Genomic DNA, 27,186 nt, shown 5'->3' with positions numbered 1-27,186 from the left:
TGATAGACAAGACCTGATAGCCTTTAAGGTTGCGCGCTTACAAAGACAGTTCATTTGTTGTTGCTTGACAGGCGCCATAACTTGTGCCGTGTGTGCGCCTATAGGGAAGATATAAAGGTCAGCCGTCACCGCCAAAGGTCCGGAGACGCGGCTCCGCATACCTCAACACGAGAACCTAACCGCATGCCGATGGTAAGGCTTCGGAAGAAACAGCGAACATCGAGGATGTAGGCAGGGAGGATAGTGCGGTATGCGCTTGCATTCGACCACCATGCTGACGACACGTGACATTTTGCCCACCTAACGCTAGGCGATTTCAAGTCTGACGTGACGTCATCTTATGATCCGGCTACTTCCATCAATTATCGAGTTTCGCAATCGGCCGTCGTACATCGTACATTGTACAATCGGTCAATATACTATGTATTCGCAGCATCGGGTAGAGTTGAGGCGAAGCACATGCGTAGCAATGTGCATGGCCAGGACTCCGGCGACTCTGGCAAACCACGAAGTTAACTTGATACTAATCACGCAAAGCATATTTGCTGGAGAGCTGTCAGGTTGTGTCAGAAGAGTTTACTAAACGCTTGAGGAAGGTTTAATTGATTGCGTGATTACTCACAGAATCTGAGACGTAGCTTCACGACAATCGGGCCTACCGTTATAAGGTGCTTATGGCAGAAGGATAAGCATTGCAGCCTTTATGCCGCTTATCGGCCCTCAACACAATCAGCTTTTCCCGAGATGCCTCCAAGCTTTCATCTAGTATAGTCTTTCTGCTGTAGATCGGGAAAATGGTCACAATGTGCCTGATGCTCGTATGAATGGTTCTGAGAGATTTAATTACGATTAACAAGATATGCTAAACGAGTCTCTGTTCTACAACAACTCGCACCTTCGGATATCATCCTCTCGTCAACTCAACTAATACTACATGATCGCATCTATAGCGGAGGAGCGTTGGGGTCCATCATGCACTGATCGACACGCATAAGCTGCTTGCCAGTAGCCTTGGCGATCTGAATGAACTCCCGAAGGTAGCTGACAGTGCTAGGGTAGAGGTAGTGGAGAACCACAAGGTTACCACCCTTGTCGACGTCACGCTGGAAAGCAACCTTCTGCTGCTCAGGGGTGTCGGTCTCAGCCCACAACCAGTCCTCGACGTCGACGCTCCAGTTGACAATCTTGGCGGTGTTGCCGACGGCCTTTGTGAGACGCGAGCGCATGCGGGCACCCTCGGTACCGAAGGGAGGACGGAAGTAGGTGGAGGTCAAGCCGTTGAATTGCGACTTCATGGCCTTGACGTCCTCGTTGTACTCCCAGTCGATGGATGCATAGTCGGGGAGACCTTCCATCTTAGGGTGGGTGAAGGAGTGGAGGGCGAGCTGGTGACCCGCAGACATCATCTCCTTGTAGACGTTGGTAAGGTTGGTGGAGGCGTCGAGAAGGGGAGCGCCGACGGTGAAGAAGGTGACTTTAACGTCCTCCTCGCGGATGATCTTGAGGACTTCCTGGGCGAGGTCGGGTTGACCGTCGTCGATGGCGAAAGCGAAGGAGTTGGGGCGCTTGCAAGCGAAGACTAGATCACCAGTCTCGTCCTTCTTGGGAATGGTAGTACCGGCGGGGACGGAAGAGACAATCTCGATGACGGAGAGGGTGACGGACTCAGTGCTGTGGAAGCCCTTGAGCGCAAAGCCGACGACGCGAGAAAGGTTGATGTTGAAGTGGCTGATGGGGATGTAGATGTGTCCGTTCTTGGCGTAGCGGCCGGCCTCAGCGGAATCCCAAGTCTCAGGGAAGGGAGCGATCTCGGTGTTGCACTGGCTGTTGTGCTGCTGGAAAGCGACAGTGAAGGCAGTGGTACCCGTGTAAGCGATGTGGAGGTAAGATCCCTTGTACTTGGTGAAGTCGGCACAGCCACCAGACACCTGGGTGTAGTAGGAGTAGTCGGCGTCGGGGGACTTGATGGTGAGCTTGCCGCCAGCGTACTGGAGAGACATGCCCTCGTCACCACCGTGCCAGTTGCCCATGGCGTTGGTGTTGGCATTAGCGAACTTGTCAATCACAAGGCCGGTAGCTGATGGGTTGCTAGGAGCGGGAACGGTAGCAGAGGCGCCGGGGTCGGCAGAGGTAGGAGGCACAACGTATTCTCCAGAGTTGCCGCAGTAGAAGGCCATGGGACCGAAGGAAGTGGTACCAGAGAATCCGGAAAAGAGGATAGTGGTAAGCTTCTCGGTGTTGAGGCCAGCGAACTTGCTGAAGGGAATGGTGTACAGCTTCTCAGTTCCATCGAAAGTCCATCCAAGGTCAGTTGCGGACGCATAGGTGGACTTGGGGTTGGTCGCGTCACAGTTGTCCGAGGAGTCGAGCTGAACGGACAGGGTTGCGCCCTTAGGAGCCTTGATGCGAAGAGAAATACCGGTGTACTTGTTCTTCTTCGCGTCGACGCAGGGGAACTGGGTGTAGAAGTACGAGTCGGCCTTGGGAACGAACTCGACGTGGTTAGTAGACGGCTTTCCAACGGTGATGGAAGTCATGGAAGCATCATCAGAGGTAGGGTATCCCATGGCGTTGTAGAACAAGAAAGTCAGACGCGATTGAGAAATCCAGTCATCGATCAACAAAGGAGAGCAGGTTCCAGCTGAGGCCGTGGGAGACGAGATTGTTGTCATGGTGCTGCGGACCGAGGAGCTCGAGGTGGTAGCCACCCTGGTTGCGGAGACGGAGGTGCTGCCACCAGCACTGCTGCCGCAACCAAAGGCGATGTTGCTCATCTGCCATGTGGCGGTGGTGGAAGAGAATCCAGCCCAAACGAAACCGGTAACAGCATTGGCGTTGGCCCCGGAGAACTGAGACAGAGGGATGTTGATGGTCTGAGTGCTGCCAGTCAATCCAGAGATCGAAACGTACTTGGAAGAGTAAGTCGTAGCTGAGCAGCTGGTCTTGGTCTGGATCTCGAGGGTCGCGGAGCCACCGGCAGGCCCCTTCATCTGGAAGCTGATGGAGTTGTATCCATTGGAGCTGGCTGCCTGGCAAGGAAAGGTCTCGTAAAAGTAGGAACCTGACTTGGGCTTGAAAGACAGGACACCGCCGCTGGCCGAGATCGAGGACATGGATCCATCATCTGCGCTGGTTAGCCTTTCTTCTTGTGCAGGGCTTCAACAAGACCTACCACTGGTCCACTCGCCCAAGCTGTTCTGGTTGGAGGTCTGCTTGGAGAAATCGTCGATCTTGAGGGGTGCGCTGCAGGCTGCGTTGACAGTCTGGCTGGCAAGTCCGGCCAGAAGGCCTATTAGAGTAGTAGCACGCATGTTAAGCGTAATAAAGCGAGTGTGTTGCAAAAGCGAATGTACGGAAGTCTATGACTTCCAAGAGTGATGAGTCTCTGCACCCCGAGTTGACGGTAAGGGCGATGAGTGACAGGCGATAACTCGTGAAGATCTTCCCAGGCGCAGACTCTCCCTAGATATATCTTTCTCCCCGACGCAGCGGCGCGAGACCTGACACGAGCGAGATTAGTCTAGTGGCCTCGGCATGCACGTCTTCGCGCAGCAGCCCTGTCGCTTCTACTATAGTAGGGCCACACGGTCTATTTCGGGTCAGCAGAACCTGGGCGTTGGTAGATCACCGGAGCGCTTGTGCTGTATCAAGGATAGGTCGGCTTACTATTCGGCTCGGGGAGCGGCTAGGACATGGCGACCCCTGAACTCGATACATCGTTTTCTAGGCGTTTGTGGAGCACGGCGTCCCATTGTATGGTAATCATCGCTACTCATGGTGGGTATACACTGTCATGACCGGTCAACGGTGCGACCCCCGTTTCTTTGCGATGTTTGTGCTGCGGCGTTGATGGTGTAGGTTATTGCTATGACGTCCATGGTCTATGAGGCAGAGCTCCAGAAACTCTCCGCGCATTGAATTTGGTTCGAGCTCGGCTGAAACAACCAAGTTTACTGCAATTCTAGTCCGCGCATCAGGCTCAACGCAACGAAAGACATCCTCCAAGATACGAAGGCCAATACTTGGCCTCGCGAAGAGTGCGAAGGCGTACTTGGCCATGAGCTATGCCGAGTGTGCCGTGCAAAGACAGCAGCGGGGTTGAGTGATGATAGTTTGCTGGTGGCTGCAGGAACCGAGAGACGGCGCGCGCCACCTCTGAAGGAAAAGGAACTACGCCCTACGCAAACGAGTCTTGCCACGGCAGTGGTAGAGCCTGCAGTCCGGGTCAACCGACAGAATCAAAGAAAATCCACGAGAAAAGGCACAATTTTCGCAGTTCTAGACCGTGATGCAGGCAACGTTGCGCATCTTTGTAGATTCTACAACCTCAAGCGGTGGTGTCAGTTGCAGTCAGCACGGCATGACATGAAAGTAAAATGGCCTGAGGATGCATATACGAAGTGGGACAGCGCACAGTTTTTTTCCTGTTGTGGTGGGATGCACCGGTGATGCTGGTAGGATGGGGTTCATGCCGCTTGCTGCGAGTCGGAAGCACGGCGGAGATTGACGGCACTCGAGCAAGCAGTCAGGCCTGCCATCTTCACCCAACACTCCATGCTCTCGCGACACAACATTTGCACCATGCCTGCCAGTACAGGATGCGATGCCCAAATTGCCGCTGGATTCCGCAGCTGGATGCTGACTATGTGGCGTTGCAGCTGCAATCTCCCCCTCGGTTCCCCTGCCAAGGCGTCGCGCCATCCAGCCGCTCCGGATTGTTTCGCGTTTAAGAGACAGGCCTCGAAGCAGTTAGCACTAGAGATGTCGGAATCACGCCGGGATATGTCTTGGCTTTACATGACTAGTGTCTGCTTTTCGGACGGTAGCTGGGCGGAGAGACTATCGCTCCACTCGCTGCACTTGCGAGGCTGGCGCGCTCCGACAGCACCGACCATAACGAATCTTCATCTCGATCTGCGATCCGTGGTTCACCCGGTCATTGCTCTCCAGGCAACCTTATATGTTCTGTCAATGATGTTGACATATTGGAGGCTTCTTTCCATCTTCCGTGTTAATGGACAGCTCGCCAGCAACCGCAATAGCCAGCAACAGGATATGGCCATGTGTATAGCTGTCCGGACGTTCGCCGGCTTATCAGCTGGAATATACACGTAACGGGCAAGGTGACTCCCGTGCACTAGCTGCGCCGTACACCAATAAATTCTCCTGTTTCCTTTCACAGCTCATCACAACTTGGCACAAGCATAGATTTTCGACCCCAGTCCTCATTCAATTGAGAGGTCTGGGAGGGTGCAGGCGGATAGAAGAGTCGGACAACGCAAGATTGGGTTCGGCTTCGTCGCAACTACAGACGCCAAGTCATCAACGCCCTGCATACGGTCTCGCGTCACGTACACAACCTCATTCAACGCTCAGCTGCGCGGCACGAAAGATCGGATAGATATTGACGAGGCATCTACTTTGTCCCCATACCCAGAGCGTGGACAGCCGCTATCAAGGCGTCTCCTTCACGCCATCAACATAAACCTCCACTCTCTCGTTATAGAAGCACATGTGTCCGGCAATAGGCGCGCTCTCCGAAGTTGGGTATCTATAGTACCATACAAGATCCCGATACAGCTTGCCTCCAACGCTGACGTTGTAGTACTCCGCACGACCCTTGTACGGGCACAAAGTCAGAGTGTCGCTCGGTGTCAGGTACTCCCAATTGACGCTCGTGGGCGGCAGATAATGCCTAGTCCTCAGCGTAGTCTCCAAGAGGAATAAGGCGTTTGAACTTTCAGCAAGTGTAACGCCGTCGACGGCTACCCTGACGTTTCGAGAAGATGGTAAAATGTCGATGCGCTTGTAGGGATCTTTGGGATGGCCATATATCTCCATGTCTTCTTCAAACCATTGGTCAACAGCTCGGAAGTCGACTTTTACGAGATCTTTGAGCTTGCCGGTGTTGAAGATGAGGATGCGATTGCTACTGCGATTGCCGACTGTAAGACTCGCTAGATGTGCGCCGCCATCTGTCCCGTCTACAGCGGAGCCTCGGGATAGTTTGGCGTGGGGAGTGAAGCTTGAAATGGGTACGAAATATCTGGTATGCTCAGCACAGCAAAAGTATACGAATGAGGAGGCTGTCCATACTGTGGGTAACGTAACTCCAGTTCCCAAACATGATGCGCGTTTAGTGTGTCGAACGCATACTTCCCATTGAGAAGGCCTCGTACACGGCGTGCCGTATGTTCTATTCTGCATGGCCCATCGCGAACGAGTTTCTGTGCCAGTCGTACTAGACTGCATTTGTCAGCTTCTCATCACTAGACATGCTGGAAAGCTGGTGAGGACGCAACTCGCTAGTGCTTGCCATCCTGGGTGTCTTGTGTGTTGAGTTGGATTTGCGATAACTTTTCGAGACTGATTCCGAACAATGCTGAGGAGATGTCGTGCGCACATGGGAAAGGCGATGTCAACTGGTGATGATGTAGGCTACCTTAGTACCGGGAGCGGGGCTGTCCTGATTGGTAGGAATAGCCGGAAGCTTACCAACCTCACCGAAGACATCACCTCTACTAATCACAACATCTGGCCCATGAATATGTACACTGGTCTTTGATATTACATCAAGAGTCATTTCAGGAAGATCTCAGCGTATTTACATCGCAGAACGCTTCATCCAAAAGTCTGTCCCCGCATACCATGTGTCCTTCCCCCACAATCGACGACTAGGCGATACTTCGGCCTGACGGTCTACAGAAGATATCGTGAGTGCGATGAGGCGCCCTGTCATCCCTGAAGCCGTAGCGCCTGATCGCCACAAGCGATGCTTATCCTTACGACAAAGCTGACTCCACAGCTTCAACATCCTGCGCCGCGACTCTGGTTCCATCTGCGAGATACGCGTATGCGATGGCAACAGCAGACTTCTTGGCCTTCTTGTCCTCACCCTTTGTTACGTCGTCTTTCTGGTACTCTCCCGCTGCCATCCTTGCAGCCACTTCCTCCTTCGCTCTCGCCATCTGCTCGTCGATCATGCGATCTCTTATCCTTTCCCTTTCTGAAGTGGTCCTTGCCGCCAACCACATCTCTTCCAGGCTGTTACATCCTTCTGCCTGCTCGTCCGATGTCCTCTCCCCCAAGACCGCGTCCTTCATTGCCTTATCTGGGCCCTTCTCTTCCGCGCCACTGTCTTCTACCTCCCGTTTGCGCTTGTTCATCTTGTCGCTGTCTGCCTCGCTCTCCTTAGCCACGTCGCTGAAGTGAAGACGGTCGCAGAGCAGCTCGCAGCGCTCTCCAATCTCCTTAGCCGCAAAGCCGCAGCGACGGCGAACGCAATCGGTCTCGTTTTTGTAGCACTCGTTGCAAGGGTCGAGGTTGTCGCACGGGAGGTCGTTGGCGCGACATGTTACGCACTTGATGACGCGGTTGTAACCGACTCGGAGGACGGGCATGGAAGCAGTAGGAGGTTCATCTTCGTCGGTCAGGCTGCCTGTTGCTGAGGTGCCTGTCGCTGAAGTGCCTTCCACTATCGCCGGCGGCGATTGCTCCTCCTCGCGAAGCATCTGGTCGCCTGCCTGTGAATCCTCCGTATGGACGGGCGATGACATGGACGACTGGCTTCAAAACTTGTCAGCGCGGTGAACCAATTGAATACAGCATGGAAGGCATCGACGTACGCTGGATCTACCACAGGGTCGCCCTGGGCCGCAGTGATATCGGGAATCTGCGCCGATTCGCTCATGACTGTTGTAGTCTGATAGTCGCGCGTGGTGTTGAGACGTGGGGAAGGGAGAATCAGTGAGTGATAGTGCTGTGAAGACGCACTCTTCGTGTCTCGTTTGATACAAATGAAGCTCTTTTTGCACAGCAGGTTAGCGCCAATGCGTCATTTCTTGGAGAACTCCCCTAGGCAACACACGCGGTGACACACCGCACGAGCGAGAGAAGGCTAGTAGCGCTTGGGCCTTCTCTAGCTACTTATCTGCCTTGCGACAACTCTTCATTCCTCCCAAACCTCTTGTCGCAACTTCATCATTTCGACTTTCAAAAGGACCAAAATGACCATGTCACGCTCGCGCTCGCCTCCCCGCCCCCGTTCGGCTTCGCCCCGACGTGCGTCATCTGCTTCACCATTTCAACCCACTTCCCCGCACTCCGCCGCCTACGAGGGTGAGGAATACGACGGCGAAGACTACGGAGACGACGACGACGACTACGAGGGTAATGAGCTCACTCATAGTGAGAAAGTCCGCCTCTACATCGCCGACTCGCCCTCGCCAACTGGCTCTCCTATCGAGGAAGACGAGTAAGTATCCCCCATGACGCTTCACGCCATTGCCAGATCTAACAATGTACATAGGTCTATTCTCAACGCCGACGAGCTACGCACCAAGCTACAGGAGGCCAAGCGTCAACGTGGCGCTGAGTACGTCGAGAAGACCGATATCAAGGACGTGCTCCGTGTTGAACACGAGCGGGCTGAAACCTTGGCCGACCACCTCAGCGCGTATGAGGCGAACGTCGCTAGGATCAAGAAGGAGCTCGCTGCTCTCCAGGCCGAACTCGCTGCTGCCCGGGACCGTGAGGCCAAAAAGGACGACGAACTCGCCGCTGTCCAGATGAAACTGAAGGCCCTCGCCCTGAAAGGTGGACCGGCTCAAGTCACACTTCCGTAAGTCAACCTTCCCATCTATTACAAGACGGGTTTACTAACGAACTAGGGTGCGTGTTAACACGAAGTGCCGCAACTACGACCATCCGCGTGTCACTTGTGCCGGAGGCAATTGTGCTCGTGTCCATCACGATGACGGCAAGGTCGAGGTGATGAAGGATGTGTAGTCTCGTGTGTATATACAGGGTGTTTTGGAACAGCAGGAGGCAGGATGATTCACTGATGTCGCCGCCTGGCCGCGACAAGGTCGCTGTAAACGTCTACAGATAATAGCATGTATCCACAAACCATCACGTTCGACCTCAAGATTAACTACTTTTGAATTGATGTCATCCTCATAATTTATCATTGCAAGTGTAGTATTTGTAAAATTCCACCTCTTCTGATAGCATCCTTACAGGATACCATGCTTTCGCAAAGTTACCAACCTCGAGAATGAACACATATGTCAGAGTACCTATACAGCACAAAGAATCACGTCATTACCTTCCTCAAGTCTCGCCACAAGGGAAAGATGCTCAATGAAGATAACCGTATCGCAATGCATACTCTGTCTGACACCAGAGCTGCATGCGTACGGAGGTGTCCAAAGCCCGTGAGACGGCTCATCGTTTACGTGGTTTCAAGAAACCATCGAGACGTGAGGGGAGTCATCGGATTTGGCACCCAGCCCGTCAGGCGCTGAAAGTGTTACCGAGATAACACGATCAATCATATCCTGATCAAAAGCGTGAACTGGACTGCGAGCGAGACTCCGATCGGGCTGTCAGACCCGAATCGAAGTATGAATCTCTGGCGAACTTCCCAAGGGGTTTGGTCAGTTCCCCCACAGACCCCCAGCACAACGAAGTCGTCAAGGCCCCGTGAAGCCAAGATCGATGATTCGAAGTGACTCATCCCTTAGAGTTGCGACAACATCTTCGAGTGAGCCCAAGCTGATAGGTTGTGGAGAAGGCAGTAAAAACAGTTGGAGAAGAAAAGAGCAAGTTGGAGGGGCAGGCCGAGCTCATATGGAGGCCAGAGTCCGCTAAACGCTTGGCGCGCTAGGACACACGTGACGTCCGTGCCCGGGTCAACCGCGGGGATCAGTGACGACGAGGTGAATGAGGAATATACGTACAGAAGGCCGCAAAGGGAATTCGATGCTCTGAGTCACTGTGGTCCCCGTGACGCGGGAATATAACGCCGTTTTCGCCTGATCGCCCACACTCAAACAGGCCAAAATAATCGACCTTCACTGACACACCTTTTGCGAACATTACGTCGAAATACCATTTCCAACATGACCCCCAAATCCGAGGCCCAAAAGGTCGAGCGAAAGTACCCGACTCTATTCACCACGGTCCTAGCGGCAGTTCTGGCCCGCAATCGAGACCTTAGCAGCCAGGTCGCTTCACTGTCGGCTGAACAGGTTCAGATGCAAGACAACGCTGCCGCCCGCGATCAAGATCTCGATGACCTCCGCGAGCGCAATCGAGACCTCAACAGCCAGGTTACGTCACTGTCGACTGGAAAGGTTCGGATGCAAGAAGCGATGGCTGAGCAGGACGTCCGGATGCAAGCGCTCGAGCAAGAGAAAGAAGCCTTGATCGACGAGAAGAACCAGAACGCGTTCGCCAATCTCGGCCAGCAACTGACGGAACGCCCCGAACATAACCTGGCGATGGATGGGATGCTCCAGCATAGCGCCGCCCTGGTGCGCCGCACGTTGCACGCCGAGAACACGCTTCAGTCCGAGAGGGGATTGCATGAAGCGACAGAGGCTGCTTATCGGATGGTGCTGGACGAGAACAAGACCAAGACTCGGAAGCGCGGACGTGAGGCTGAAGAGTACGTTGATCTTTACAGCTTTGAGAGACATACTAACAGCGCATTAGCAGCCCACATAGGCGTAGCAAGAAGGTCAAGCACGCGAACCCGTGTTGCATCGAATGCTACAAGTCCAAGATCCACAAGCAGTGCGACGGTGCCTCCCCCTGTTGGCCCTGCAAGCACCTCGGAAAGGTCTGTAAGCGCATGAGATGCAAGTACTACAACAACGGCACGTGCCGCATCGCCAACTGCACCTTGGCCCACAGCGACAGCGGCTTCCCCGAGGGGTCTCTCTCGCCCTTCCAGCATGTCGCTCAGTCCTCCGAGCCCGCCCCCTTCGTTCCCCCCAAGCCGACTACAAACTGAGTTCTCGCGTCGCGCGAGGATGGCGGAAGAGGTTTGGAGACTTTACACTGGTTTGTGGAGGACGGAGAGGTCGGTCAGGAGAGGATGTAAACGCATGACAGCACTGTATCTGGTTGAATGTGATCGCAGGTCTCAATGACGACCTCCCGGACGTACTGATGGCAGCGAGATGACACCATGTTGCTGAGACGTATTCGGCAAACCATTGTAGAATAGTTAATATAAAATGCTACAAAACGCATATTTAGGATGATTGCTGTGACGGGATGACTACTATGACGACATGCCCTCTTCCTACTTTCCCTTAAAGACAACACCATGATGATTCCACCAATAAGTCTGATTCCAACCCTGAACCAACGTCTTCCCACCTGATCCCGTACATATGTTACCTTTACCAATCTGCTCCTGCTCCTCGTCCTTCCCACTCCCATTGTTCCAGTCGTTTGGCATGCCGAATCCAAGGTAACAATAATCCCGCTGGATAGGCGCCCACCCGCGAATCTCAAAAGTCACAGGGAGAGAGATGGCGGGCTTCTTCTTGTCGGGATTGGGTAGCTTGAAGGTGTAATCGGCGGTGAGAGGCGGCATGATGGGCATGTTATGAGGGTCGGGTGGGAGCTGGAGAGTAGGGTTGGGAGCATCAGCGCGGATGTGGTCGTCGCACCAATTTTTTGCTGCCTTGTGGAAGTCTTCTAGAGTTGGGTGGGGCTTTGATGAACAGGATTGCTTGTCAGCTCGCTGTATGTTGTTGGTTGGCTCTGCGAGTGGTGCAGCGAGGACGAGGCTCAGGAGGAGCGAGGTGGAGAGAAGCTGGCACTTCATGATGGGATTTGATAGCTGTATTTCGATTACTTATGTGCGATGCTTTGGTTGCTGAGTAAGGTGGATATGTTGCTGGCGGCTGGATCAGTGGCAGTAATATGAAAGTATGGTCTCTGGTTGAGGAGCAGTGCAGTAACGGAGCAGACATTATATACCTCACGCGAGTCACATCGCCGCTGTGAGTATCGGGAAAGGGTACGAAGCTATTTTCCAACACCACCGTTTCCGTTGTGTTTCCTCTCCCACGCCTTTATTTCGGTACACTGTGTAGCTTCGGATGTGGTATTGCGACGGGGTGCTCGTGAAGCGGAAGATCGTGGCAAGACAGCTGTCGTATGTATTCACGACGGCCGGTGAATCCAGGTACGAACGGCAAAGGTCTTCCGAGCGAAAGTTGCGCCGGACTTGTGAAAGAAGCCACGAATGCGCTATGGCAGTCGGTCTCCTATACTACACCGTAACTACTCGAATTTATTGCAACGCTTTACTCTTCAACCAGCGTTATGATTACGTCGCCAATATCAAGCTTACCGATGGGCAAATTCAAGCAATTCTTTCGTTCGCTGGGTTGTCGACTATCGATCCCCATGTCCAAAGCGCGTGGCGAGTCCATAGAGTCGCGCGAATCGAGTGTTTTCTCTTCTCTGACGCGAAATGATACCGACAGCAAATCTATCTCGACGATAGGCACCCGAGCGACGTCGCACAACGAAGCGCGAACGGCGCCGTCTACACCATCGATCGCGCCGATCGATTGCACATGCCCCGAGGCAGAAGAGCGCGGCGGAGCCTCCATCGATAGCGCTCCGAGAAAAGACACGGTCAATCAGCGTACGAGTGATCTGAATGCGTATGTAGGTCTCGAAGTCAATATTGCGATATTGCGTTTCGTACACAGACTACCGCTGGACGAGCTGCGCATCATTGGCCAAAGACTGACACTGTCTTCGTCCTTTGCTGCGGGCAATACATTTGGGAAAGATGATGGGCGCCTTCCACGAAGCGTCGCGCGACCCAAGACTGTGAGCCTTGCTAGTGCGACTAAGGACCTGAGCAGCTCTTTCGTACGTGGTCCGGAGAACAGGATTGAACGCAACCGTACTGGACACGAATCTAGATCCGATCAATGCGCCGTACACGAAAGGCTGAGTCTCTGTTCTTCGGGAATGGACATGGAATCACATGCGGACGCAGTAACGCTTAGCCTTACCAGCCAAGGGAGCGACTCAGCATGTTCGTTCGCGTGTCAGTCGGCGCAGCGAGTCGAGCGGGACCACACACAACGGCAGAGAGAAGCTGCGGATATGGACCGCGCGCCTTCCTTCACAACACGATCGGCCGACTCGTGTGATCTCTTCCTGGTATCCATTGGCCTTTCGATGCACCCAGATAGCGATCCAAGGACAAACCACGACGACATTGATGACTTTGACATGGACGATTTACCAAATTGGTCCGACGTGGAGGACGACCCAGAGTACAACCAATTTGAAGAGCGGTCGTTCCACTGGACGGATACGGACAGCTCCCACTCTTCCAGGAAGTCGATGAGAATGGCGGACACGTCATCGCCAGCATTCTACATGCCCGCTGTAGATGTCGACACTGTTGCACCCAACATGCATGGCGATGTCGCGCATAGCAATCACGGGTGAAGGAGGATGAAAGGACTGAGGTTTGCAGGTGGTTGGAGTGTTGGAGCACCAAGACACAAGGGGAAGGCTAAGCGCCGGCGGCTAGCGGGTTCGCGTGTCAGGGAGCCGGCCTGGATTCGCAAGTCGCGCAGGACGGCGGCTCAGGGCCAATGCGCCATCATCGTCGTCGACACCTCCACCTCCACCCAACACCAACCGCCTGCTCAATGTGCCACGGTGACGTCGCCCGCCTGCCCATCGCACCTTCCTCCTCATAGCATCGCTTCCTATCACCGGCGACCTCCCAGGCCCCTAGCGACCGCCCATCCCCCACGGCCGCAGCGACGGCAACATGCTGAAACCGCTGGCTGGCCGTTTGGCACGGCGGCCATGGAGATTCCTCTTCCCCGGCCTCCTTCTTTTCTTTTTTGCATACACACTCTCGCATCGGAGAGGGTCACATCCCCAGGCGCCCGTACACAAAGCGAAGACAAAGTCGTATTTCCCGCCCCTCGAAACCAAAGCCGCCAATTCAATCGAGCTCGACTACTGCCAGAATTTCCCTACTAAGCTACTGGAAGAGGTGCAGGTTGTCCTCAAGGTCGCATCGGATGGGGCACACGAGACGAAAGCACACCTGAGCACGGTATCGAGCTGCATCACGAATCTGATCATCGTAGGCGACCGGGAAGAGCGATTGGGAGACCGCCATGTCATCGACATCCTCGCAGAGCTTCCCAAGAGCTACCAGAAAGACAACGTCGACTTCCAAATCTACGTCGAGCACAAGAAGGCACACGAGGGCGGCGAGACGGTCAAGGAGCAGCAGCGGTCCTTCAAGCTCGATCGCTTCAAGTACCTGCCCATGGTGGACAAGGCATACATGACCAACCCCGCAGCCAAGTGGTTCGTCTTCATTGAGTCGGACGTCTACTTCTTTTGGGACACGCTCTTCCGCCTGCTCAGCCAGCTTGACGCCTCGCAGCCACATTACCTTGGCGAGGCGCACAAGGGCTCTGAAGGCCGTCATTTCGCCTATGGCGGCGCAGGTATCGTCCTCTCCCAGGGCCTTGTCAAGCAACTCATCCCAGGCAAGACTCCCGGCTCCACCGAGATCCCCCGCGAAAACCGACTAGGCGTCCGATACGAGAACTGGGTCAAGGAGGAGCAGCGCGGCGACGCTGTCCTTGCCTACGCCATCCAGAACGCGACCGGCCACAAGCTCGAGCCCATGTACCCTACCTTTGCCAGCGACAAGCTCAAAGATGTGACCACCACACGCGACAAGTGGTGCGTGCCAATGCTCTCGCTGCACCAGCTCAAGCCACAGCAGATGGAAGACTTGTGGAGGTGGGAAAGGACACGGCCGTACAACACGGTAAGCATTCTTCAGATCCCGCCTCTTTCAGGCAACTTGACTAACATTATCGCGTAGAAACCATTCACCTACTCATCGTTCCTCTCCTACACCCACGGCTTCCTATCACAGGGTCCTTCGAAAGAATGGTGGGATAACCTTTCGCAAGCGCCCGTACCGAACGATCGTCCCGCACATCGCAACGCCGGCTCGTGCGGTTCAGAGTGCGCTAATGACGGCAACTGCCTCCAATGGTCTTACTCGCAGACCGTCTGTCGTCACGCCGACTACATCAAGCTTGGCGATGCTGTCGACCGAGAAAACGGCGGTCAAGGCGAGTTCGTCAGTGGCTGGGACACCGGAAAGCTCCGCGACATGGGCTTTGGTGTCGAGGGACAAAATGGCCAGAGAGAGTTTTACGAAGGCTGCGTCGAAGCCACCTGGCTGACCCCTCAAGAGATGTAGAAACACTCTCACGTCAGCGTACAGAGACGGACTTGTATTCGAGACCAGTGACACATAGGGAGGCGTTGCGGTTGCTTGCACCACGTTCATGCATGGCGTTCTGGGTTGGCACATCATTTTGGATATGTGGAGCGTCGCAAACAGCGCGTTGAGCAAGCGTCATGTTGACAGGAAGATGGACATCAGGCCGATGAGCTTCTTGGGCGAATATGTAATGAACAGAGTTTGAGCATAGACGCAGGGCATAAACTGCGAGGCGGTATGATACCGCGGGCGTTAGACCTGTATATGATAATAGCACACATCTTCACATCTACCCGACGCGCATTCGGCCCTTGAGGTACCCTCGTGGTAGGTAGATGGACGATGTTGAGTGAATTCGTCCAGAGCGGAGGCTTGACCTTCCGCTGCCGGTGGGTGGAATACAGTTGTTCCGCTTGGACCCTCTGCGCGTCGCCGAATGGCTGCTGCCAACTCTTGACACCACTATATCCTCTCCATTTCAACATTATGCCCAGCGTCGCGAACGACTCTAGAACCACATTCAGCCCATTGCTGACAGCCATGCTTGTTCAGATCATTACGACTCGGTCGCATTCCCGGTGTTGATGAAACTTGGCGGCGCCGGTGTGTTTGACGGCCTGATTCGGTCGCTTTCTGAGAATGTCGGTTGTCGCTGCTGCTCCACGCATGAAATTGCGCTTTGGGCAGTGAAGGCAGTAGGTCTTGTTCAAAAAGGATCGCGATGTGATGAAGAGTTGGATTGAGGTACGGTGGACGGTAAAAGACCGTTCTCAATCCAGGTACAACAGTCGGCGCGACTCCTCTTCTTATTACTCCCAGGTTAAAAAGCAACGGGTTGCCGGTCCGTCCGGTACTTGACCAGCAGCCGTGCACATTACCCCACATCCCGGTTAAGGAGCCTCATGACAGCAGCGTCTTTCACCTATATTAATGCGGCCTTACCCTGACGTCGTCGGGCCTACTATAGAATATTCCATCACTATTCTCCTGCCCGTGCCATTGGTTAGCTGTCTACTTTCTGCAGTACCCCAAATGAAAGCGCGGGTATCCCTATATTTCGGCCATGGAACAAGCCGGACGCGTGGGCACCGACATGTTCATCTAATACGAACCGTGCTCAGATCGGCTTGGGGTAAGAAAGCGTTCAGTGACGCGTTTGAGAATTGTATAAAGAGTGTCTCCACCCACCCACTATTGTCGTCTCATCCACATCCAGCGCATCCACAGTCTCTACTACATTCTTTTGAACCATCATCATGTTCACTTCTACGCTCATTACCTTGGCCTCAGTTGCCTCCACTGCACTGGCTGCACCCGCCCTTCACCCCCATGTCACTCGCGCCGCTGAGCCCAAGTGCCCCATCGTCTTCGACGGCCGTGTCCCTGCCAACATGACACCCGTCTCCTTCGACACTCAGACCACCAACACGCTCTTCAACGCCGACTTCGTCAAGGGCAACAACCTGACCTGGTCTCAGATCCTCAAGTTCCCCAACGAATCCTCGCGCTTCGATGGCGACAAGTTCAAGGCTGTTGAGGTGACCATCTCCGATGACTCCATCTTCCAGAAGCAGCAGGGATTCCGCCGCGCCGGTCTCCAGTTCCTCAAGGATGCCCCTGACGGCGAGGGTGGCAAGGGTGTCAAGACCCTCCACTGGAGTGTCAAGCAGGACTCCGCCAGGCCTTTGAACCTCACCCATGAGTACCTCAACGTCTGGCACGAGGCTGCTGACTTCAGCAACAACCAGATTCAGTTCCAGACTGGATCTCTCATTGGAAAGAGCGATGCCGACAAGGACCAGTTCAAGATTCTTGACCGCGCCGGCAAGTGGCTCTGGAACGTTAAGATCGACCAGACCCAGTGGCAGAACTTTGCTATGACCCTCGACTACACCAAGAAGTACGTTCCTTATCACTCCTAGTCCAAAAATATATACTAACAATCCTCCAGCGAGACCACCATCTTCTACTCCGCCGGCCAGCAGGAGCTGAGGAAGGTCGCCGGACCTTTGTCCGTCAACCTTGCCGGCCTCGGCCAGTTCCAGATGGGCATCCTCAAGAAGCCCACTGGTACTGACGATGTCGCCAACGCTGGTTTCCAAGAGGCCAACCTTGACGAGGGCCAGATCTACGGTGGTCTCTTCCTTGAGGACTCCAGCTCCGGCTGCGTTTCTCTCTAAGCGCATCGCTAGAATGATCTGTCATGTTGAGTAGAGGGGATGATGGGACAATTGTACATATGAGGAAGACAGTGGTTGTATATATGGAACGTGTGTTCTTGCTTTGCGTGGGTGGTAGTTTTGTCGAATTACACGTGCTTTGCTTCATGATCAGATGTGCAGTATGAATCACGATACAGTTTCCGTGCATTACAAACTTTCCCCTTGCCCATCACTACTAAGCCTTCCATCCATACATGCGTACTTCGTAGATATTGGTCAAATCTTCTGTTGTGGTTATGGCGTTCGTGAGGCTGCACTGCGATCTCGGAGTTGCGCGATGACATAACGCCACGGATCATGCCGGCCCACGATGCACAGCTGGCCCGATGCTAGGAAACCATGAACAATAGCTCGAGAAATGCGACAAAGTTGAAAAAGCTGAGGCTGAGACGAACTTTGAAGTGCCGTCAGGGTCTAGGACGGTGCCTGCCTGTTTTGGCCTAGCGCGGACCCCAGCGGAATGATGGCATCACTCATGTCGACTTGGAAGTCTAGCCCACCGAGGTGACTCCACCGTAAGCTACCTACAAAATGTAGTCTCCTCCCACCACCGGTGTAACAGCCATTATACACGCAATCCCACGCTACAATGTCGAACACAGCCAACAACAAGGAAGTCGCGCCGTCAATTGACGTGAAGAACCTCTGCTACGCCTTCCCCGATGGCTCGAGTGGGCTGAAAGATGTCTTCCTTGATCTGCCACCCGGCAGCAGAACACTTTTGATCGGAGGTATGCAAGAGTGAATGTTGGCCATGAAGATCTTGACTAACGGTCACAGCCAATGGCGCGGGTAAAACCACGCTCCTCCGTCTTCTCTCCGGCAAGCGCATGGCCCCCTCCGGCACCGTCCACATCGCGGGCATCGACCCTTTCAAGATGGGCCTCGAGGGCGTGACCTACCTCGGTCTGGAATGGGTGCTCAACCCCATCGTCCGCACCGATATCGACGTGCCCACTCTCCTCTCCTCCATCGGCGGCGACCACTACACCGAGCGCCGCGACGAACTCGTGCGCATCCTCGATATCGACCTCAGCTGGCGCATGCACGCCGTATCAGACGGCGAGCGAAGGCGTGTACAACTTGCCATGGGTCTGCTGAGACCGTGGACCATCCTGCTGCTGGACGAGATCACCGTTGATCTCGATCTGCTGTCGCGCAGCAACTTCCTCAACTTTTTGAAGAAGGAGACGGAGGAACGTCCTTGCACAATCGTATACGCGACACATATCCTGGATAACCTCGCGACCTGGCCCACACATCTCGTGCACATGAGCCTGGGCAAGGTGAAGAAGTGGGGCAGCACCGAGGACATGGATGTCAAGGTCGAGCAGGGCGAGCGCATGTACACGGGAAACAGTCAGCTGGGTGAGCTGGTGTTGAAGTGGCTGCAGGAAGATTTGACGGAGAGGGGACCTAGGAATGGAAAGGGTGAGGGCGCGTCGTATCAGAATCTGGAGGGTAAGGGTGGTTATGGCGCTGAGAAGAGGGTGGGGAAGGAGTAAGGCGAAGGAGTGTGAGAGAACACATCTCGGCACGCTTCAACAATGCGTGTCGATGGAGTTTCAACAGGCGTTTGGGCGGCACTCAACGATGATACCCCATCATATTCAACAAACACTTTTCATTACACGTACAGTTCGCCTATAGGTATACGCGATACTCGCTCGTACACGATCCAATCCACATGTCCGGCACGAGTCAATAACACAATGTTCAATATCAACGACTTCGCTTACATCACAAGACAAGACTATCTGTAGACTTCAGATCTTGGGAAGTGAGATATTTCAAGTTGATCGATTGTCCGAGCACTGCGCTATCGCCAAAGAGGGAAGGCGCACCCCGCTTGACGCTAACCAACATTTTCGGACATTCAACTCAGTCATTGGCAGCCGTTCCGGTCGTCCCATCAAATGCATGTTACGGTTCGCAAGAGCAATCAGTAGTATCAAGATGGCGCAAATGCCGCGCAAGCCTCTAATCACCATCGTCGGTGCAACAGGGACTGGCAAATCTGATGTAAAGCTCAAGTTGTTCAGTCACGCTTCATCCTGCTGACCACAACAGGTAGCTGGCAGTCGAGATCGCGCGAAGATATAATGGCGAGATCATTAACGGCGATGCGATGCAACTGTATCGTGGATTGCCTATTATTACGAACAAGATTACGCAACACGAGACGAAAGGCGTTCCTCATCATCTATTAGGCTGCATCAGCCTTGAAGAAGAGACTTGGACTGTGGGGAAATTCGTAGGCGAGGCTTTGAGAACGGTACGACTGAACGAAGTTCAATCCAGGTGATTACTGACATGACCAGATCAATGAAATTCGAAGTAGAGGCAAACTCCCGGTCTTAGTTGGTGGCACTCACTACTATACGCAGTCACTCTTGTTCCAGGATGCGCTATCGGATGAGCCCGAGTTGAACCTGAACGAGAACACCCAGCCTCTGCCTGTACTAGAAGAGCCGACTGAAGTCCTGCATGCCAAGCTGAGAGAAGTCGATCCTATCATGGCCGATCGGTGGCATCCAAACGAGCGGCGCAAAATTCAGCGTTCACTGGAGATATATCTAAGAACGGGCAAACCAGCTTCGCAACTTTACAAAGAACAGAAATCGCAGCGCGAGACCTCTGCTGCCCAAGCGGATGGCACAACATCGGATAGCCGCTCAGGCCTTCGTTTCGAAACTCTTGTGTTCTGGGTGCACGCAAACAAGGACGTGCTGCATCGCCGTCTTGACGGCCGTGTTGATAAGATGATCGCCAGAGGTCTACTTTCTGAAGTCGAAGAACTCAGCAGTTTCCGTGAGCGGCACGAAGCCGACACAGGTGCCAATATCGACCAGACTCGCGGCATCTGGGTATCGATAGGATATAAGGAGTTTCTAGAGTACCAAAGCGCTCTTTCAGACAGCTCACGCGAAGCATCCGAGCTGGAGAAGTTCAAGACCCTCGCCATTGAGAAGACACAAGCAGCCACCCGTCAATACGCCAATCGCCAGATCAAATGGATACGCATCAAGCTTCTCAACGCACTGATCAGTGCAGGTCAAAAGCATACCACCTTCCTAGTCGACGGTTCCGACGTATCTCAATGGGAAGACAACGTCGCCAAACCCGCCATAGCCATTACCGAGCAATTCCTCTCCGGCCAACCACTACCATCTCCGTCGACGTTATCGCCGGCAGCAGCAGAAATGCTGACACCGAAGCGCGAGTACGATTTAGGCCAGCGACCAGACCTCTGGCAGAAGAAAGTCTGTGAGACATGCGGCACGACGTCTATCACCGAGAACGACTGGAGTTTACACGTCAAGAGCCGTGCACATCGAAAAGCGGTAGCTACAAGAAAGAAGCAGGAGAATGCACACAAGATGCGGAACGGTAGCGCGAAAAGCCCCCAAGCAGAAGTGGTTGATGTTCTCGAACACTATCTAGATACCTTTCCTGGAAGCCAAGAGCCCAAATGAGTGGTGGGGTCATACAGCGGAGTTGAGAAGCCGCCTTCGTTCACATTCCTTTCTTGTGCTCAGCAGCTGCACGCGCCGCCACACCCAGCACTGGGGATAAAGTTTATATTGCAGGCTGCATCGTTTTCGCAAGTCACCCAACTGCCCTGGCCCGCATCTGCAGCTTGCCAGCACCATTCTCCTAGGTTGCCACACTTCTTCCAGCAATAGTTGTTTTCGCAGCCCCAATCGCGGCTGGCGCAGCTTTGCGCGTGGACTTCTGAGAGAGGCTCGATGGCGATGGCGGAGGTGGCGCCAACGAGGATTGCGAGGGCGGTGATGAGCTTCATGGTTGTGGTTTGACTGGATGATGAATTGGTTAGGCTTTGGGAATTTGCGACAGCATGGGAAGAGTCTTACTTTTTCGGTCTGTTGTCGAGCTGGGAGTGATATCTGAAGGAGGTAGTGGGAGTTTGTCTTGTGCTTGGATGACCTTCACGCATTCTTCTTGCCTTTATATACATCTTTTGATACCATCGTAGGACCCAAATGGCAAGGCGATGCATCACGCGACTACTCTGCACCGAGTTCAGTATCACCCGAATTGCTGCACTTGCACTTCAGCGCAATGGCGAGGTGTTCAGCGGAGATGATCTAAGGTCAATTTGATGATGTTTTGATAGTGTTGCTCGCTCATCAGAGATGTGACCGTTGCGACTTGGCTGCATGCTTACCTCTGCGAGATCTACCGAAACCAACCAGCGCTTTTTGAAGTCATAGACATACCACATCGTACGATGTCATCTTCACCGCTGCGAAAATGGCAGCGATAGAATTTGGACACGGATACTCAGGTCCCAGGTCATCCGGGGCCGGTCGTCATGTCGCGCCATATTTGAGCGCGGTACTTGGTTGATGTGAAAGTTCTCGTCAGAACACCGATGTTGCGATGTACGCGTGTGAGACTCCAATTATGAAGCAAATGTTCATGACTACGATCCATGAGCCGTATTAGAGCTGATGTACTGTTTTTGATGTTGCTTGGAAAAGGTGTTTTGCGCAGGTCGTATGAATTTGGCTGAACTGATTGTAGTTGCCGAGGTACAGCAGGAGGAAAGTTCAGATGACGGTGGTAACATTGTAGACGCCCGCAATCAACGGCTGTCCACAAGTTGCCTGATTCGGACAGCGCCAAGCATCGCACACCAACCCTCACCTCTTCTAGATCAAATGTTTGATTAACACATACCAAGCGCGGCAAACGTACATGAAACACTGACCCGACATACAATGCAGTCTCCAAGAACTGCATTTGCGCTGCGACAGGTTCAAGACCCTGGTTTTCCGGAGAACCGCCGATGATAACCTTCCTTAGCGGGTCACGTCAAACACGCGTCCCTTCCTCGCGACGTGTCAGCATCTCCCACCCCACCACCGCTGTAAAACACGAACATCATCACGTCTTCCATCCTTTTCAATCTTCCAGGCTGCCCGAAGTCATCCGCGCTTGTGTGCTCTTCACCTATCGCCGTCCTACACCTCTGACCTCTTCGCTGCCACGCCGCGCCCATGGACGATGATGTAGTCATGTCTGGGGATGCCCCAAACCAAACCACCCTCAATCTTGCAACATTACCCACCGAAACACTCGATAGGATCTTTGGATATCTTCGACCAGACATTCGGCCTTTGAATTGGCCGGGTCGTGATGACGCGTACTGGCTAATTGATAACGACGACGATCGTACGAAGAGAAGCACTTTGCACAGTCTTTGTCGAACGACGAAACGACTCCGAAAGAGTGCGACACCTCTACTCTATGCCGATATACATATCGTTGGCTGGAGGCAAGAAAGGAAGGTCGCACTAGAGGGGGAGATACCAATGGGCGAAGGGGATTGCGTTCGCCAATTGACCAGACTTATTCGGACTATCAGCTCACTTCCACACCTGGCCGAACACATACAAGTCATACGTTGTAATCAAACACTAGCTCGGAGATCCAAGGAGGTTGGCCTTAAGGGGCAAGAGGAAGATTTGGTCTTAGCAATGGGAGAAGCGATCCGTGAAGGCCTTCCAACCATGGTGGAGGACCTATACAACGATCAGGTGGCACGTTTGTGGCACGACGAATTCAAATGGACCCCAGCGAAAGCGCAGTTGACACTCTTACTTTGGTTGAGTCCAAACGTATCAGAGCTAACGCTCAAAACCTACAACGGACCTCTAAGTCGGATTCTTGGTCTTGAACTCGGATCAAGCAGACCTGGTCAATACGCAAAACTCGCTACCATTAACATCTTCAGTGGTTTAATTCTCAAGGTCGCTAATGAGCCTGATGAACTTGATGGATTGAACTGTCGGTTCCCGCAGCCGGAGCCATACGACGAGTGCATCGCGACGTTTCGCTATCTTCCAGCGTTGAAACATTACCGCCACCGCTATCCGAATGATATACATCGCAGCCTTCTCGGCCCTCAGGCTTTACGACTTGCTTTCGAAGGAGACGGGCTCCGGAATCTCAGCACTCTTCATCTTGTTGACTGCAATATATCGATGGAGCAGATCATCATGACTATACGACCTTGTCACCGACTGGTGGAATTCCGCTTCAGACCGGGCCATTTAAGACCTTATGATGAACGCGATGACATGCCCCGGTTTCTGGATTTCGAGCTTATGTGCATGGCTCTTCTTCAAAGCAAGGATACTATGCGATATCTTTCACTCTCTGCAAAACAAGCGGAGGGCCGTTTCGGCGACCAAGACTGTACTACTCTCGCAGTTGGTACCCTCAACCAGTTCACTAAGCTGCAAACTCTATTAGTCCCCGCTATGATCCTCACAGATACGCCTATGATAATAACTTATACCTCGGAAGAAGCTCACTGGGATGCGGATCTGGCATTTCAACTTCGAATAGTCGAAAGCTTACCCACCTCGATTACTCTGTTGGGTCTCGGCAATGAGCAACTTCGCCAACCTCTTGAAGGCAGTTGGCACCTACATGTCGCAGACGAGGCCAATCGACAGTTGGCAAGGGGGATTGAAAGACTGCCCAACCTTCGAGCGGTATGTATCCTACATGCAGCCCAGCGGGATATCGTGTATATTCCGGACCTTTGGGATGCCTGTCTGCAGAAGGGTATCGAATACGTGGTACAGGACAGTCTGGAGGGTGACGCGATCCTACTCAAGCATTATGAGATCAATCATTAGCAGGGATGTGTAAATAGTTGTTTCACCGTCCGTCGCATGCTGCTTTACTTCTTCTTGTATGTCGTAAAAGGGTCGCGTTTGTCAATGTATTTACTTTACTGATAGTGCGCGCTTTACCGATATTGCGCGGTGCTCGCCGTAGCAGCACTTAGTCTTGGGCGTCCATCACAAAGAAGTTCTCATCTCATCGAGACCCAAAGACAGGTTGAACGGGTGAAGTGCCGATGTTTGGCAATCTTGCAGCTACAGATATTGTGCGAGGATTGACACGCATTGCGCAGGTGCGGAAGAGTCATGTTTCGATTCAAATGCTCATATTTACTACACCGAGCGCCGTCACATGTACCTGGAATCGCTACATGCGTCACTGTTTTTGCATAAGGAGACACCCTTGTGAACTATTATCGCTTCCATGCTGTGATTCTTCTGTTTCTCAAGTCCAGTACCGCATCCGTTCTGGCTAACCATATTTCCTGTCTCTAGTTTTAACCGACAGCTGGAAGAGGGCATTGCCTGCTGCAATTCGGGCAATAGAAGTATGTGCAACCCGCCTTGCGCATACCGGCTGCGTCAATGTTCTGATTGGCCTGGCAGCCGATACACCAACCAGCTGTTAATCCAGATAGTGCGTTACGCTGTAAGTTTAGCGCAACGTCTGCGGCGAAGGTGGGATGCGCAAGCAGCAACTGTTCGAAATCTTTCGTCCGGACAAGGTCTTGGTGCTTTTCGAAGACCACGGAAGTTATGAGACGTCCCATAGCCCCATCAACATTGACCTCGGTACCGTAGTGAGCGTGGATTGCAGTGATAAGCATCTCTTTGTCTTTGGCAGCTTCCACGAGTACAGCCTTCACGTCTTCCGCAGCTGGCTCGTAGAGCTTCGCGACGTCATATTTGTCAGCGATGGCGCGCACGCCGATTGGAACAAGAACCCGTTTGATCTTGTCGTCGCCTGCGAGCTTCGCGATCTCGTGTTTGTCGTACTCGCTGGTGTAGATGAACTTGAGAAAGAACTCAAAGTGCTCGGGATTGTCTTCGTGCAGTTCCATAACGCTTTCTGTTGCTTCCTGAAGATCGTTAGAACTTCCACCTAGTGCACATTCTGACTTTCGCTGGCCTACCTTGAAGTGACCGGTGAAGGCGTTGAGAAAGTACTTCGACTCTAGACATAGCACTGCCTTATGCGCATAGTATTCGCGCGTCTGGCCCTTGTGTATTTGCTTGATCTTGACGTCGGAAAGCGCGGGGTTGTTGAAGAGCCTAGAGTTGTGTCAGTACCTTACTACGGCTCGAGGAGCTGAGCATCTTTAGCTCGTGCGACGACTTACTGAGCCGCCGGTCGCTTTGATTCAGACATGACGAGAGTCTTTGTGAGTGCATATCAAAGCAGTGAGCCTGATGCAAGCAGATGAGTTTGCTGCTTGTGCGCTTGTACAAATCAGGTTAGAAGAGACTCTCGCGGTGTGAAGGCGGCAGGTTACCGCCAATGACGGAGCAAATGGGAACACGGAAGATTGAGGAGTAAGCAGAGGAACGGAAAGAAGACTTGAAGAACAAGCGTATGCAGAGACGGCCAAATCAGCCAGGCCGGCTGAGATATTCTCGAACAAACTGTACAAATCTTCGAAAGAACATCTACAGATTCTTTTCCGTAGACTATTGACCCCCACGTGCGCTACTAGCAAGCCCAAAACATGCTCACAAGTCGTCAATGAGCGGACTAAGGCCCTGTGCGGTACCAATCCTAACTTCATAAAAGTCCCTCCGCCTCTCAACATGACCACGGTCTGCCATGAACTCAGCAAACGCAGGCGCGTCTGTACCGGGCTGCTGCAGGATCGTCTCGGCACCTTCTGGTGCTGCGATGTCCTCACGGACGCTCCAGCCACGGCTAGATTGGTTCTCGTCGTTGAGCATGAAGCTATGGAGCAGTTTTGCGCCTTCAGGGTGGGGGGCTTTCTTCAAGATGGCGCCGGTCTGAGCCCAAGAGACGAATTTCGCGTCGCTGGGGAGCGCGTACTTGACTGGTGGTCGGTCTGCGAATGAGAAACCGGAGCTAAAGGTCACCGCGCTGCTGCTGTTGGCAGCCTTGATGAGCGTGCCGGGAGTCGCCGTACCACGTACCCAGCGGGGGTTGTTGGCGAGTAGGGCGTCGAACCATTCCTCACCGAGCTCTTCGATACTACGCAAATGGTTAGCCAACCCGTTTATGATGGTCGGAGGCCAGAACATACATCAGTTCGAACTGGTACAAGACGGCATCATCGTCGTTGGGGTAGGTCAGAACGATCTTGTCCTTGTACTCAGGCTTCGTGAAGTCTTGGTACGAAGTCGGCATCGTGCTTGTCTTGTTCATGTTGGCAGAAATGCTATTGTTGTTTAGTACGTATCCACATAGGTTCCAGGAAGAGGGTCATACCCCCAGTCAAAGATAAGCAGTCCACTGTAAGCCGCTTCGGCGTCCTTGAACACAGAATAGATCTTGTCGAAGTTCAATGGAGCGTAGTTCATCAAAGCGCCCTGCTTCTTCCATCGTGGGTAGTCGTGAAGCGTCTGCAGGATGATGCTGTCGACGTAAACATTGTCCGCAGCCAGTTGTGCGTCAAGGTTGACATCATGGTACTTCGACAGGTCGACGGTGACATTGAGTGTCATGTTAGGGAACCGTGCCTCAAAAGCACTTTTCAGACTGTTCTGCTGAGTCTTCTCATCGCCGCCATGCCAAAGAGTGACAACACCACCTTCTGCCAAAGCTGCCTGGTAGATTTCATCGAGGCTGCGCGTCTCCCGCTCGAAGCTTGTAGTGTTTGGCAAAGAAGCTGCCCAAGAAATCCCGGCAAAAAGTGCCAAGCTAGAGTACTCGAAGCGCATCGTGGCTGATTTCGGTCGGCTGGCTGTGATAGAGGCGCAGTTGTTTTATGAGCCAACGAGGTGTTGCACATCTTATATCGGCGACTACTAATCACAGACCCACGCGCTACAGATACTATCGCGACAGATTGATTACGATCATTGCTGCTACTTCCGATTCCGACTCGGGCCTTTAGAACCTGTTTAGCGGACCAGAAAGAGGCTGAGCCTTCACCGAAGTTGCGCGGCCTCCAGATAGAATGGATGACGTTGTGATAGAGAAGCAAGACTTACACTCCCAATGGTATCAGGAGCTGCAAGCACCCGAAAGTAAGAT

The 27,186-nt window shown here is 53.3% G+C and overlaps 10 protein-coding genes across 10 annotated transcripts; 6 read left to right on the top strand and 4 right to left on the bottom strand.

The window, feature by feature from the left end:
- Positions 1–944: 944 nt before the first annotated feature.
- Positions 945–3,311, bottom strand: J4E84_010294 (uncharacterized protein; the record flags this gene model as incomplete). Its single annotated transcript, XM_049392850.1, has 2 exons — positions 945–3,124; positions 3,173–3,311. 2 exons carry the CDS (start codon positions 3,309–3,311, stop codon positions 945–947), a joined length of 2,319 nt encoding a protein of 772 aa, XP_049239408.1.
- A 3,471-nt stretch (positions 3,312–6,782) lies between these two features.
- On the bottom strand, positions 6,783–7,690 carry J4E84_010293 (uncharacterized protein; the record flags this gene model as incomplete). Its single annotated transcript, XM_049392849.1, has 2 exons — positions 6,783–7,566; positions 7,626–7,690. The coding sequence occupies 2 exons, from the start codon at positions 7,688–7,690 to the stop codon at positions 6,783–6,785; spliced, it is 849 nt and encodes a 282-aa protein (XP_049239407.1).
- Positions 7,691–8,006: 316 nt separating this feature from the next.
- On the top strand, positions 8,007–8,787 carry J4E84_010292 (uncharacterized protein; the record flags this gene model as incomplete). Its single annotated transcript, XM_049392848.1, has 3 exons — positions 8,007–8,254; positions 8,309–8,620; positions 8,670–8,787. 3 exons carry the CDS (start codon positions 8,007–8,009, stop codon positions 8,785–8,787), a joined length of 678 nt encoding a protein of 225 aa, XP_049239406.1.
- Positions 8,788–9,902: 1,115 nt separating this feature from the next.
- Positions 9,903–10,798, top strand: J4E84_010291 (uncharacterized protein; the record flags this gene model as incomplete). The annotated part of the gene is made up of 2 exons (XM_049392847.1): positions 9,903–10,450; positions 10,498–10,798. The coding sequence occupies 2 exons, from the start codon at positions 9,903–9,905 to the stop codon at positions 10,796–10,798; spliced, it is 849 nt and encodes a 282-aa protein (XP_049239405.1).
- Positions 10,799–11,092: 294 nt separating this feature from the next.
- J4E84_010290 (uncharacterized protein) lies at positions 11,093–11,623 on the bottom strand (the record flags this gene model as incomplete). The annotated part of the gene is made up of 1 exon (XM_049392846.1): positions 11,093–11,623. One exon carries the CDS (start codon positions 11,621–11,623, stop codon positions 11,093–11,095), a length of 531 nt encoding a protein of 176 aa, XP_049239404.1.
- Positions 11,624–13,609: 1,986 nt separating this feature from the next.
- Positions 13,610–15,079, top strand: J4E84_010289 (uncharacterized protein; the record flags this gene model as incomplete). Its single annotated transcript, XM_049392845.1, has 2 exons — positions 13,610–14,635; positions 14,693–15,079. The coding sequence occupies 2 exons, from the start codon at positions 13,610–13,612 to the stop codon at positions 15,077–15,079; spliced, it is 1,413 nt and encodes a 470-aa protein (XP_049239403.1).
- Positions 15,080–16,359: 1,280 nt separating this feature from the next.
- On the top strand, positions 16,360–17,283 carry J4E84_010288 (uncharacterized protein; the record flags this gene model as incomplete). The annotated part of the gene is made up of 2 exons (XM_049392844.1): positions 16,360–17,003; positions 17,055–17,283. The coding sequence occupies 2 exons, from the start codon at positions 16,360–16,362 to the stop codon at positions 17,281–17,283; spliced, it is 873 nt and encodes a 290-aa protein (XP_049239402.1).
- A 631-nt stretch (positions 17,284–17,914) lies between these two features.
- J4E84_010287 (uncharacterized protein) lies at positions 17,915–18,830 on the top strand (the record flags this gene model as incomplete). Its single annotated transcript, XM_049392843.1, has 2 exons — positions 17,915–18,056; positions 18,106–18,830. 2 exons carry the CDS (start codon positions 17,915–17,917, stop codon positions 18,828–18,830), a joined length of 867 nt encoding a protein of 288 aa, XP_049239401.1.
- A 460-nt stretch (positions 18,831–19,290) lies between these two features.
- J4E84_010286 (uncharacterized protein) lies at positions 19,291–20,801 on the top strand (the record flags this gene model as incomplete). Its single annotated transcript, XM_049392842.1, has 3 exons — positions 19,291–19,347; positions 19,400–19,600; positions 19,647–20,801. The coding sequence occupies 3 exons, from the start codon at positions 19,291–19,293 to the stop codon at positions 20,799–20,801; spliced, it is 1,413 nt and encodes a 470-aa protein (XP_049239400.1).
- A 3,683-nt stretch (positions 20,802–24,484) lies between these two features.
- On the bottom strand, positions 24,485–26,870 carry J4E84_010285 (uncharacterized protein; the record flags this gene model as incomplete). Its single annotated transcript, XM_049392841.1, has 5 exons — positions 24,485–25,066; positions 25,121–25,259; positions 25,702–26,181; positions 26,234–26,368; positions 26,419–26,870. The coding sequence occupies 5 exons, from the start codon at positions 26,868–26,870 to the stop codon at positions 24,485–24,487; spliced, it is 1,788 nt and encodes a 595-aa protein (XP_049239399.1).
- Positions 26,871–27,186: the final 316 nt, after the last annotated feature.

This window comes from Alternaria hordeiaustralica (assembly GCF_023758085.1).
Source record: "Alternaria hordeiaustralica strain BMP 2776 chromosome Unknown scaffold_39, whole genome shotgun sequence".
Lineage (NCBI taxonomy): Eukaryota > Fungi > Ascomycota > Dothideomycetes > Pleosporales > Pleosporaceae > Alternaria > Alternaria hordeiaustralica.
This window is presented reverse-complemented; position numbering and strand designations above follow the sequence as displayed.